Genomic DNA, 12,357 nt, shown 5'->3' on the forward strand with positions numbered 1-12,357 from the left:
GCACAGCCTCAGGTGTCTGTGATTACTGTTATAGTGTGTCTTTGATTTCATCCTATATCGTGTCTTAACCATCCCAGCATTCTATTCCTCTAACTGCTTTATCCTCATTTTACAAAGAGAGACTGAGACTAGAGTTTAAGTGAATTCCCTAAAGTTACACAGAGTGGGAACTTGAACTCATTCCGTTTTCACTCTGTTTCTTTCAGAGGATTATCTGCGCTATGCGCATGGTCTGATATCCGATTACATCCCTAAGGAATTAAGTGATGACTTATCTAAATACTTGAAGTAAGTGCCATTCATCCTGTGCCTTTGAATTTCTTGATTTCTTGATTTCCTCAGCAGTGGGGTTTCTTCACAGCTTATCATGTTTGTGATACCAGATTATTCCTGAGTACCAGGGTTGTACTCAGGGTTGGAGATGATCTTACACGGGCATTGATTTTTTTTCTTAGTTTTATTTATTTGAAAGAGAGAGGAAGTATATGTATGTGTGTAAGAGAGAGAAAAAGAGAGGACTGGGAAAGAATTTTGAGAGCGAGAGAGAATCTTTCATTCACTGCCCCAAATGGCTACAGTGGCCTGGGCTGGGCTAGGTCTAAATCAGGTACCAGAAACTCCCTCTGGGTCTCCCATATAGATGGCAGGGGCCTAAGAACTTGGGCCATCCACTGCTTTCTCAGATGCTAGCTATGTTAGCAGAGAGCTGGGTCAGAAGTGGAGCAGCCAGCAAGAACTGGTGCTCACATTGTGTGGGGGAGTGTGGCACTGGCATCGTAGGTAGTGGCTTAATCCACTGGGCCACGGAGCTGGCCCCATTCCCCAGATTCCTTAACCGCTGGTCTGATTAGACACCATATGTCTTTACCTTCTGCTCCTCTTTACATTCACTCTTTTCTTCTGACTGGAAATTTTTTAAGTTTTGGCTAAAGATTTGGGAAGAAAGATAAGCCAGTTAAACTTCTCTTAATGGAAGAAGAGATACTTGGTGTGGCTTTTTGTCAACTGTCAAAATAGTCTTCTCTTTAAAATGTAAACTCACATTTTCATTTATGAAAATAAAGTACTCTAATGCCAAAATGCAAATTTACGCAAGCCAAAGAAAATCGATTGAGTTCCAACATTGGGTTCTAATTTTACTTTTTTAGTTCAGACAATTCCGACAGAGAGAGTTAAGTAACAAAATGAAGATTTGTTCATCTAGAGTTTCCTTCTTCACACTGAGGTGATTGAACCGTGGAGATAGATGGTGGGACAGCTCTACAATGAAAATTAGGACTCACTAAATCTTGCATTAGCCTGGTTATTCTGTTTGCTTGTCCATGAAAAACCATGACTGTGATTCTAAATTTTACCTTCCTCAGGCTGCCAGAACCTCCAGCTCTATTGCCAAATCCTCCAGCAAAGGTAAGAAACTGTGACCAAGAGACCTTTGGGGGACTTGGAAAAATATTCCACTTTCATCGCATAAAAAGTTCATCTTGCATGGAGTGATGCTGTGTTGGATATAGCTTACACTGGGCTCGCCATCTGTAGTTTGTTATTTTCATGGATTTTACCTAAGTGGTAAATAAAGTACTGTGGAAATCAAGTTAGTTTATCGAGACACCCCTATAAAAACATGGTAGATAAATGTTTAAAATGAAATCATCTTTGGTTAGTATAATCACTCAGTTAACTTAATTACCAAAAATATTCTGTTTATATATCTAAATCTCATTTTGCCAAATCTAGTTGCTGCTGGGACAAGGATGCACAGAGCATATTTTTTTGTGACACAAGGAGTCCTTTGAGCAAGCATAACTACTTTTTTTTTTCTTTTTCTGAATTTGAAGTGATTACAGAATTTGTCATTTATTTATGTGTTTATTATTTCATGCATTTAGTTTGAGAGGCAAAGAGAGAGAAAGGGAGAAAGCAAGCTGCTATTTGCTGGTTCGTTCCCCAGGCTGAAGCTGGACTGGGACTCCAGGGTCTCCCATGTAAGTGGTAGGAAACAGTTACGTGAGCCACCACTGCTGCTTGAGAGGGTCCATGTTAACAGGAAGCTCATCAGGAGCTGGAGCCAGGGATCAAATGCAGGTGCTCTGACATGGGCCAGAAGTGTCCAAACCGCTAGGATAAACACGTGCCCCCGTGATAAATAAATGTGTACATCATTTTTATCTTTGAGAAGAAATCCCTTTTCTAGCCCCAGATGTTCTCCAACCATTACCCACAACGCCTCTGCAGCTTGAGTTCTGCCTTGCAGACTGGGGGAGTGGAGAAGCCACTTTTAAACCACAGGTGCATGCAGACTGTGGCATCTCTCAGGCCAGAGAGCAGATGATGCAGCGCTGCTCCGACAGAGAAATCAACACACACTGACTGATCCCAGCTTACCAGGGTGGTCCTGCTCCAGCTAGCAGTCACCAAGGGTTGTGAGAACCTACCATGTTCCAGGATATTAAACAGCCTTCTTCTCCTTCTGCATTCATTCTTGGGCCTTCTAACTGGCCAAAGGGCTCAGGATTCTTTAGGTCTTGTCCTATCTGGAGGTGGTGCTAGCTCTACAAGCACTCCTTACTTTGCTTATTAGGGCTGAGAGTGAAAAGGGCATCCATGGTGATAGGGGAGGAAGGCACACATTCAGTGTTTTACTCTTGCAGAGTATGTCTGGGTGAAATCAGTTGCGGTGAGAGCCAAGAAAGGCCATTCCAGGCCAGACTTCTGCTGCTTCCTGTCCAGGCGTTAATCTCTGATAAGAACTCCAGGGCACACAGAGGAACAAAATTCTCTTGCTCTGTCCGAGAATTTAGGCTGTCTGGAACTGTTCTTATTTCTCTCTCCAAAAATTAAACAAGGTTCTTTCTCTCAAATATGAGTCTTCCTTAGGAACTTAGAGGTCATTCATAAATGGATCTAAAGCTGTTCTTGAGGCCTTCATAAAGCTTCTGATGCCTTCTAGAGTAATGCATTTCATGAATTTATTCTCTGCCCCAGTGTTTTCTCGTTTTAATTTCCAAAGCACCATTGTGTATGATTTTTGTCACTTACAGCTTAGCTCAAGGATCAGCAAACTTTTTCCACATGTAGCCCAGATAGTAAATATTTGAAACTGTCCAAAGCCAGCAGCCCCCTGTTGCAGCCACACAGCTCTGCTGTGTGCAAAACTAGCTACGAATGATACATAAAGGAGCGCAGCCAGGTTCCAACAGAACCTCATTTATACGGACCAGCAGCCAGCTGGATTGGACCCGGGAGCCAGCATTGCCAAGCTTAGATTTAGATCCCAGCCAATTCCTTCTAAGCCCCAGCCTCATCAGCTGCGTAATTTTCTCTGCTTTTCCACAGTCATCTCCTGGGGTCTGTCTCCCTGGGCTTCTGGTATGTACGTTACACAGCGTCCTGCAGTGTGTACTGCCACAGGCATACAATAGATCCTCCACCAACTTTCCTATGCATGCTCAGGACACGCTCCATTTTTACAGTTCATATACTCAGTGATTTTAAAGAAATAAAATACATCCCAGCAGCCGTGAAATGCCTCTGTAGCTGTGATGTAACTGATAGTGTGGAGCTGGTCGTCCCTGCCATATTTTCGCATTACTCTCTAACTGCTATCATGTGTCTGTCTCTGTTGAAGCCCAGTTTCCACCCCTCATCCCTTCAGTCTTTGGAATTTGGCACTGTCAGCCAGCAGAGCTGAGCAGAGCATGATTGTAGGGTGGGAGATGTTCCCAAGCCCCTTCTTGCAGATCGTTTGTAATAAGAAGCCCGGGCCCATCCTTAAACCCCACGGTACTCTTCTTCCCACCTCCCACTGCACCGTGCCCATGTAGCCAGAACCACCGTCATGCTGTTTCTGAACCACTTGTCTATTTCCGCAGAAACGTTCCTCACTCCTATAGGGATTTGGTCTTTTAAACAAACTCTCATTTCAGCAGATGTTGTAATCCTTGTATTTTTCAGTGTATTCAGCAGTGTGCTGGGAATGGCTTAAAAACAAGTTAGGTACAGAAACTGTTGCTGCTGTTATATGAACTCTTGCAACTGATGTCTGGCTTGGTTGTGAACATTAAGACACTTGAACAAGCAGGTCCTCTTAGCAAATGTGGTTTATTCATTTGTGAGTATCTTTCATCTTTTTATGAAGTTTTATTTGCTTCTTTGAAAGGCAGACAGAGATACAGAAAGATCTCCTATCTGCTGATTCATCCCCTAAATGCCTGCAACAGCTAGGGTTGGGCCACACCAATGACAAGGGCCTGGAACTCCATCCAGATCTCCCCCTTGGGTGTCAGGGACACAAGTACTTGGGCTATCATGTGCTGCTGCCCGGGGTGTGCACCTCAAAGCTGGTCAGATCTCAGACCCACGTACTCTAATAGGCAATGTTGGCTATGAGTTCTACTCTCCTGGGTGAAAAGACCTTTGCATGGACCTTTCCATACATCTTCCATACACCTTTGCTATCTCAGTAAAAGCAGGTATTGTAAGGAAAGTTGTGTGTGTGCACACACTTGGTGCTGGTAGGTAGTTTCCACATGATAAGCTAGATGTTTTCTTTTGACAATTCATGCGCTAGATGTTGCTACAGAGCCAAAGGAAGGTCTTGCCACATTATGTGATACATTCTCAAGATCTCCCTTTGTTTTCTACAGTAAAGAAATTCAGGACACGAGTTTTTATCCCCTTGTGTCAAGTGGGCTCTGGCATCTCAGCAACCCCACCAGTTCTTTGTTTAGCAGAAAAGAGAATGTGACAAGTGAAGGAAGTAAATAGGGTTTATTTCCTAGGGTTGGCTCTTGTCAACCTGGTTCTCTACAACGATCTTGAAGATCTGCAGAATACAACTCGTGGTCATTGTGCAGCCTGTTCTTCATGTTAAACAACAGGAGTTAGCAGCCCTGATGTTGTGCCTTTTCTCTGTTTTGGCATAGTGTGACGTCTTCTGTGTCATGATCATTAAGGACACAGTGAGCTCTTGACAAGACTCTCGCATTCACTGGCTCAGTATGTTCAGGAGAGAGGTGCTAGTATTCAGTGATGGTTGACATAGTTGCAATGGACCTACTGGAAAAAGAGCTTGCGTAAAAGTTGCAGGGTCACTGTGCCCTGTGCCTTGCTCTCCTGACTGCTGTGCGAGGTTGTTCCTTTGTAGGTAAAGTCCAATAGCTTAATTGAAAAGGGGTAAGGACATGAAGCTGGTAAGTGATAGAACAATGCTGTCTTTTTTAGCCTAGGTAGACACTAAGCCAACTCAGGAGATAAATGATAAAACCAGGAGTTCCAGCTAAATATCTGCCCCCTTGAAGGGTGGCACTGAATTCAGTGGTCTCGTATGTGTCCCATAGATTGTCCTTGAAGTCAGCAGCCACCTTAGATACTCACCATCCCAAAAATAAAATGTGTGTGTCTATCTTACCATTACTGTATGAGCTGAGGGGGACTGGGTCATGTGCCCACCCAATCATACTGTACCATCATGAAGGTTTCTTCTCAGAAGTAATAGTGGCTTTATTTCCCTATATAATTGGCAAAGCATAAAAGAGCTCTTGTGAAATGTAAACCCAGTATAGGCCTGTGCTTCATTGGACCTCTGTGTGGAACTCAACTACAGATCTCTTTTTTTTTTAATGAGTTGATGTGTCACAATAACATTTGACACTACTTCACTACTCTAACATTGCAGAAAATAAAGTTATCAGATGAGCCTGTAGAAGCAACAGAAGATTACACTAAGTTTAACACTAAAGATTTGAAGACTGAAAAGGTATGTGTGTACAGGTGGAAGGCATACTGCATGGCCTTGGTGGGTGGTACTACCTGAATACACCAGACACAGTTGCATGCTTAATGGTAATTACAATTTTGACCATGAAGAGTTAGTACTTAATACCATGACTTAATACTTAGTTCCTAGTGTTACTTAAAATGAAAATATTAAATAGTTGACTTTTCATGAATCAAAGGAAGTTAATAGCCATGGCAAGACTGCCCAAACTTTGCTAGTGACAATGTCGAATGGAAAGTAATTTTTGGTCAACCCTGCTGCCCAGAATCTTCCCAAGATTTCTAAAAACAACAAAAATATATTAATGACTGCACTAATTAGCAATCACCCCAGCAAATATTTTGTATTTCTTACTGAATAAGCACTTGTAGCCTTTAAAGTTGGCATGATAGCACTTATATAGTTTTTGGTTCTGCCCACTTCATTAGCTTTATATTGTTCTTATGTTCACACAACATCCCTTGAAGAATTGTTCGTGACTTCGTGGTCATGTGTGTTATTTTAGTTCCTCATTTGGAAGAGTACTTGATTAATCTCCTATTTTGGGCAGAGTTCTGATTTTTTTTAATTGTTTTTATGACATAATACACATTCTTATGGCCTACTTCTCTGATTATTTCTTTGGTACAATTGAGAACTAAAAATAAGAGTTTAGAGAAAGTAAGCTACTTCATAAGTATTGAAATATGTGTCGCTGAAGTGCTTTCTAAAAATGTACTCCAAATTTGTAACCCCAAGAGGCATTGTCATGCATTCTTGATAACCTTGGTTATTACTTTTATTCTGATCATTTTTGTCCATCAAAAATGTATTTTACTAGGAACATCAGTTTTTCTTTCTACCTTTCAAGTGCTTGTTGCTGTTTTCCATTTTTGTGAATTGTCCATTACCTGTTGATTCATAAAATCAATTCTAAATTAAGACTACTAACATCTCGTGGTACCTGCAGGGCGCAAGTCATTTTCCAGTATGTTTTTAGCCTTTGCATGTGATTTTCTGTTGGTTTTTAATTTTTCTGGGATTGTTTTCCTTTGTGATTTTCTTACTGTTTTTATGCTTATGGAGTCCTTGCTCATCCCAAGAAAGGTTAACTTCCACCTAGACTTTTATTCTAGTTACTCCCTGTAGAACTTAATGTACTTTAACAAAAAATTATATATATATGTATATGTGTGTTTATATATGTGTACATGTGTAAATATATAATTTATATAAATAATATGTATAATATATAACAATATATAATTATATATGTTCTTTAATCTGTTTGTAAACATATTGACATATGGCATCACAGCACAATTCAATTTAAGGTCTAACCAGCAGGTTCTCTCAGTGCTCCAGAATAGACATTCTAGATTTCCTTGAGAGAAGTCTTTCCGACCCCTTCATGGAAATGCTCCTTCCCATTACATCTTCTTGGACACAGCACCAGTGAGAGACTAGGGCTGGACTGGGAAGGCAGCTGAAAGCCTGGGATAACTAAAAGAAAATGTCATTTTTTTACCATCCAGTCAAAAATCAGACAGCTAACATGGCAGCGACAGCATCAGAGGGAGGCAGGGTTACAGGAACCACGTGCCCAGCCCTCCGAGGATGCTCGGTCAGTGCACCTGTCTCCTACAGCCCCCGGGGAGGCAGCTGATGTGTTTGCTCTGCCAATGCCCGTGATTTGTGCTGCTTGGGAACAAGTGGTAATTCCTCAAAGTGAAATCAGCTATTTTCCATCCTGTAGTGCTTTTGATAAGCTGTAAGGGCTGAGGGGAGGAGGTGGCTGGAGAATGCAACAGCCAAGAAGAGACACAGGACAGAGTCATTTGGAGTTTGCCTTTTTAAGAAGTATTTCTTTGTTGAAAGAAAAATGGGACAGCTAGCCTGCTGGTCCAGGATGCTTTGCGATACAGGGCATCTTCTGAATATAATAGGGTTGTCCTTGGTTTCCCATAGAGCGAATGAATAAAATCAGATGGTAAATTGCTGTGAATTATTCATCAAGTGGTAATACCAGGCTGTAATTCCTCCGTGTGACAATTGCTGCCGCCTGTGTCAGTTCCATTGTCCGTGGTACTGCACTTAATGCACCCTCCAGAATTAGCCCCCTTGAAAGTAGACCATTGCTTGTAGCATTCCACTTCTTGGAAGGCGGCATTTTGGTCCTAACGTATTCTGTCTCTTAGGTCTGGATTCTGAATAGAAATCAAGAGGTTTTTCTGTCCCGCGTGAGGCATGGGAGTAGCAGACGCCTGCCTCCCGTAATGAACCGCGAGACATGCACACTTGTTTGATTTGCAAGTATGATTTATAAATGTTACATTTGTAATAAGTGTTTCTCTCTCTCTCTTATTTTCATTAACAGAAAAATAGCAAAATGACCGCAGCTCAGAAGGCTTTGGCTAAAGTTGACAAGAGTGGAATGAAAAGTATTGATTCCTTTTTTGGTGCAAAAAATAAAAAAAAGAAATGAAAGATTTGGAACTTTGTAAAATGAAGTCTAACAAAAATGACTTGGTTTTTATTTGCTCTATTTTGATCTTTTTCAAAGCCACTGTACTTCCTGTCAGTATCTTTTGGGTGGAAAAAATGAAACTAACAAAAGCCAGGAGCTTTCAGGGTTTTGTTTTTTTTTCAACGTTTGATTTTTGTGTTTCTAAAGAAAATCTGGGAAAATAATTGTTTGAATTCATGGCAGCGGCCTCTGGAGTGTCAGTTGCCATAATGAAAAGTGATCAAGTGAGCAACAGTAACAGTGTCGTCACAAATTCCTGAATAAACTCATCTGTGACAGTTTTTAAGCATGTGCCTTACTTTATGTAATTTTGCCACACAATAGCTAAAGCAGTATGGTTTTCAACATACTGGGAGAGTGGCTAACAAAATCATGGGGTAAATTACTTTTGCTTTAGGTTTTCATAATTTTGTTTTTCTGAATACATTTATTTATGTGAAAAAAAAATAGACAACAGTATAAATAGCGCTCCCATTTGCTGATTAACTCCCCAAATACTTACTGCTGCTGAGCAAGCTGGAGCCTGGAGCCCAAAGCACGATCCAGGTCCCTTGTTAGGCAGCAGGATTCCGATCCCAGGAACGGTCCTTGCTGCTGCCTGGATCTGCATCAGCAGAAAGCCTAGCCAGGAGCCGGAGCTGGTTGTCAACCCTGGCACTCCAGTGTGGGATGTGCTGTCTTAGCTAGAAGGTCAGAGGTCTGTCCCTGATGATTCAATGACAATGAACTGGTTTGCACATTTATATGATTTGTAAAAGGTCATGGAAGAATCAGATTATGTGTAAATATTTGTATACGTCAGTGTTCCCTTAGAATGGAGTTTTTACATATGGGCTTACGGGTTCAAAAATGAATTTTTTAAAGGTAAATTTGTGGCAATATGTTTCACAGAAAGCTAACAGTATCTGCACACCAACGAATAGTAAGTGCAAGTTCTTGTCTTACTAACTACCGCCTCGTTGGCTTTGAACATGAGAGGGAAAAATATACTTGACTGTAGTTTTAATTCACATTCCTCTGCTAGTAATAATATTAAGCATTTAGTCCCACATCTGCTGATTGTCATCTTACAGAGAATTGTCTGTTTTGTGTCTTTTGTTAAGTTATTACGTTGTTAGTATTTTTCTTATTGACTAAAAGTTGTTTTCTATCGCTTAAGGGTTCTCTGCGTTAATTTTTCTCCACACGTTCATTACCATTGTCTTTTCTTGGTTTGTAATTTGCCCTTAATTTTGTTTGTGACCTTCTGACATGGAGATGTTCTTAGTTTTTAAGAGGACATACACCAGGCCTGGCATGGTGATAGTTCAGTGGCTAAATCCTCACCTTGCAAGTGCCAGGATCCCATGTGAGTACAAATTCGTGTCCCAACTGCTCCACTTCCCATCCAGCTCCCTGCTTGTGACCTGAGAAAGCAGTGGAGGATGGCTCAAAGCTTTGGCATTCTACATTCGTGTGGGAAAACTGGGGGTGGCTCCTGGCTCCTGGCTTTGGATCGGCGTACATCTGGCTGTTGAGACCACTTGGAGAGTGAACCAGCGGCTGAAAGACCTTTCTCTCGGTGTCTCCTTCTCTCTGTAAATTTGATCTGCATTTTAAAAAGCAAAACAAAATAAAAAGGGGACAGACACACACACATTCCTTTTTCTTCACTTAGGTATTCTTATTCTATTTTATTTTTCAGTAATTTTTATTTTTTTATTGGAAAGGCAAATGTATACAGAGAAGGAGAGACAGAGAGAAGGATCATCCATCTGCTGGTTCACTCCCCGGGCCTCAAACAGGGAGCTGGAAGGGAAGTGGAGCAGCCCGGATACAAACCAATGCCCGTATGGGATTCCAGCAGATGCAAGGTAAGGATCTACCCACTAGGCTATTGTGTGAGGTCCAAAATAGGTATTCCTTTTAGAGGAGATCTAATCACTTTATTTTCTTTGAATTGTTTTTAAAACTTTTATTTGTTGTATTTGAGAGGAGGGAAAAGGAGGGAGAGTGTATTTTTTATCCACTTATTCAGTCCCTAGATGCACTCAGCAGCCTGGGCCAGGCTAAAGCCTGAATCTAGCCACAGTCCAGACCTCTCCTGTGGGTGGCAGGAACCCAAACCTCTATTCCATCACCTGCTGTTTCTCAAGGGGCATGTTGGCAGAAAGCTGTCGGCAGGAGCAGGCCTGGGGCTTGGACCCCGGCACTCCAATATGAGATGTGGGCATACGAGGCAGTGTTTTAGCTGTCAGTCCCAACACCTATCCCTCTTCTATTTTTTTTTTTTTTTTACATTTGATTACTTCAGTAATCCAGAGAATTTGTATTTAAATATGCTTTGAAACAAAAAGTATAGTTTGGTTATTTTCTCACCAGTTTCTTTTTTCCATTTGATCTGCAGGATTATTTTGTCAAGTTCCCAGAACAAATTCCAGTGTTTTAACCCCCAGTGTTATTTTGGGGAAATCAGACACTTTTATGAAATTCAGCATTCTAATTCAGGAAAATAGCATTTCTCCATGTTTATTCAGACCCTCTTATCCTTAACATTGGTTCTTCACCTTCATGGAGGTTATAGATACCTCATTTCAGGATTGTGTCTAAGGACTTTTGTTGCTCTTAATGAATTTTTAGGTTGACAAACTGGCCATTTTGGTGTAAAGTCTTACTTTTTTTATATACGTATCCTTTAAAAAAACTATTTACTTATTTGAAAGGCAGAGTCACAGATAGACAGGGAAAGAAAGAGAGAGGTCTTCATCCAATGATGCTCTTCCCAAATGTTTCCATTTTATTTATCTGGATTTTTCACCACATACCAAGGTGCATACTGTTCTAAAAATTGTGTGCAGTTTTTTCCCCAATAACTGTACCCATTTTACATATGTGTGGAAGCTTGAAAATCCATAACAGTGTTAATAGCAGCATAAGTCATAGTTATCACATTTGTGACTTTATCTATTTTGACTTTATTTGCAATTCAGTTACATAGATTTGTTGCCTCCAGTCTGAATCAGGCCGAAGCCAGGCTCCTGTAGCTTAATCCCAGTCTCCCCCATGAGCAACGGGGATCCACATGTTTCATCTGTTACCTGTTGTCTCCTAAAGTGTGCGTTAGCAGGAAGCTGGATCAGAAGCAGACGAACTGGGACTTGAACCAAGGACTGCAACATGGAATATGGTCTTCCCAAGTGTTGTCTAAAAGTTGTGCCAAATGCACTCCCCCAACTTGATATTTTATTGCTATGCTTTACTTGTTAAAATGATAAATACCCATCTTTTATATCTCCTTTTATAAGTAGTTCTCTTAATGTTTAAGTTATTAACTTATGCTGGTTGGTTTTAGATGTATTTTTGGCATTCATTGAGGTGACTAGATGTATTTTTGGCATTCACTGTTTTGTTTTTTAATAAAGAATTTTTTGGGGCCCAGTGCTGTAGCCTAGCAGCTAAGGTCCTCACCTTATATGCACTAGAATCCCATATGGGCGCCAGTTCTAGTTGTTGCAGCCCCACTTCCTGTCCAGATCCCTGCTTGTGGCCTGGGAAAGCGTTCAAGGAAGGCCCCAAAGCCTTGCGACTCTGCACCCGCATAGGAGACCCAGAAGAGGCTCCTGGCTCCTAGCTTCAGATTGGCTTGGTGCCGGCCATTGCGACCACTTGGGGAGTGAATCATCGAATGGAAGATCTTCCTTTGTGTCCCCTCCTCTCTGTAGATTTGACTTTCCAATACAAATAAATAAATGTCTTTAAAGAAAAAAACAACTTTGTTTTAGAGGCAGTGTTAGGAGAGAGCTTATTTCGTCACCTATCTTCTGCAAAAGTTTATATCTGATGAGGTTTGTTTTTTCCTAATTATTGCTAAAATCCACCAGAAAAGCTATTTGAGCCTCAGATTTTCTTTCTGGATAAGTTTTCTCATTGCGATTTCAATCCCTATACCAGATAGGAAGCTGTTCTAACGCTCTTTCTCTTGCGACAGCTCTAGCTGTTTATCTTTCGAGAAATATGTCTATTTCATATAGGTTACCAAGCATGTTGGTGTAAATTGTTCATTTTATCATCCCTTTGATGTCTGCAGATCTTTACT

At 41.0% G+C, this 12,357-nt stretch overlaps 1 protein-coding gene across 1 annotated transcript in view; it reads left to right on the forward strand.

Moving 5' to 3' along the window:
• RNASEH2B (ribonuclease H2 subunit B) overlaps positions 1 to 9,440 on the forward strand; it is a 46,945-nt gene extending 37,505 nt beyond the window's left edge. The window contains exons 8-11 of the mRNA XM_040991457.1: positions 207 to 288; positions 1,365 to 1,407; positions 5,675 to 5,755; positions 8,133 to 9,440. Coding sequence (XP_040847391.1) covers positions 207 to 288; positions 1,365 to 1,407; positions 5,675 to 5,755; positions 8,133 to 8,240 — 314 coding nt within the window. The 3' untranslated portion in view covers positions 8,241 to 9,440. The remainder of the gene's footprint in view (positions 1 to 206; positions 289 to 1,364; positions 1,408 to 5,674; positions 5,756 to 8,132) is intronic.
• Positions 9,441 to 12,357: the final 2,917 nt, after the last annotated feature.

This window comes from Ochotona curzoniae, unplaced genomic scaffold (assembly GCF_017591425.1).
Source record: "Ochotona curzoniae isolate NIBS_2020 unplaced genomic scaffold, NIBS_Ocur_1.0 contig_64, whole genome shotgun sequence".
NCBI classification, from domain to species: domain Eukaryota; kingdom Metazoa; phylum Chordata; class Mammalia; order Lagomorpha; family Ochotonidae; genus Ochotona; species Ochotona curzoniae.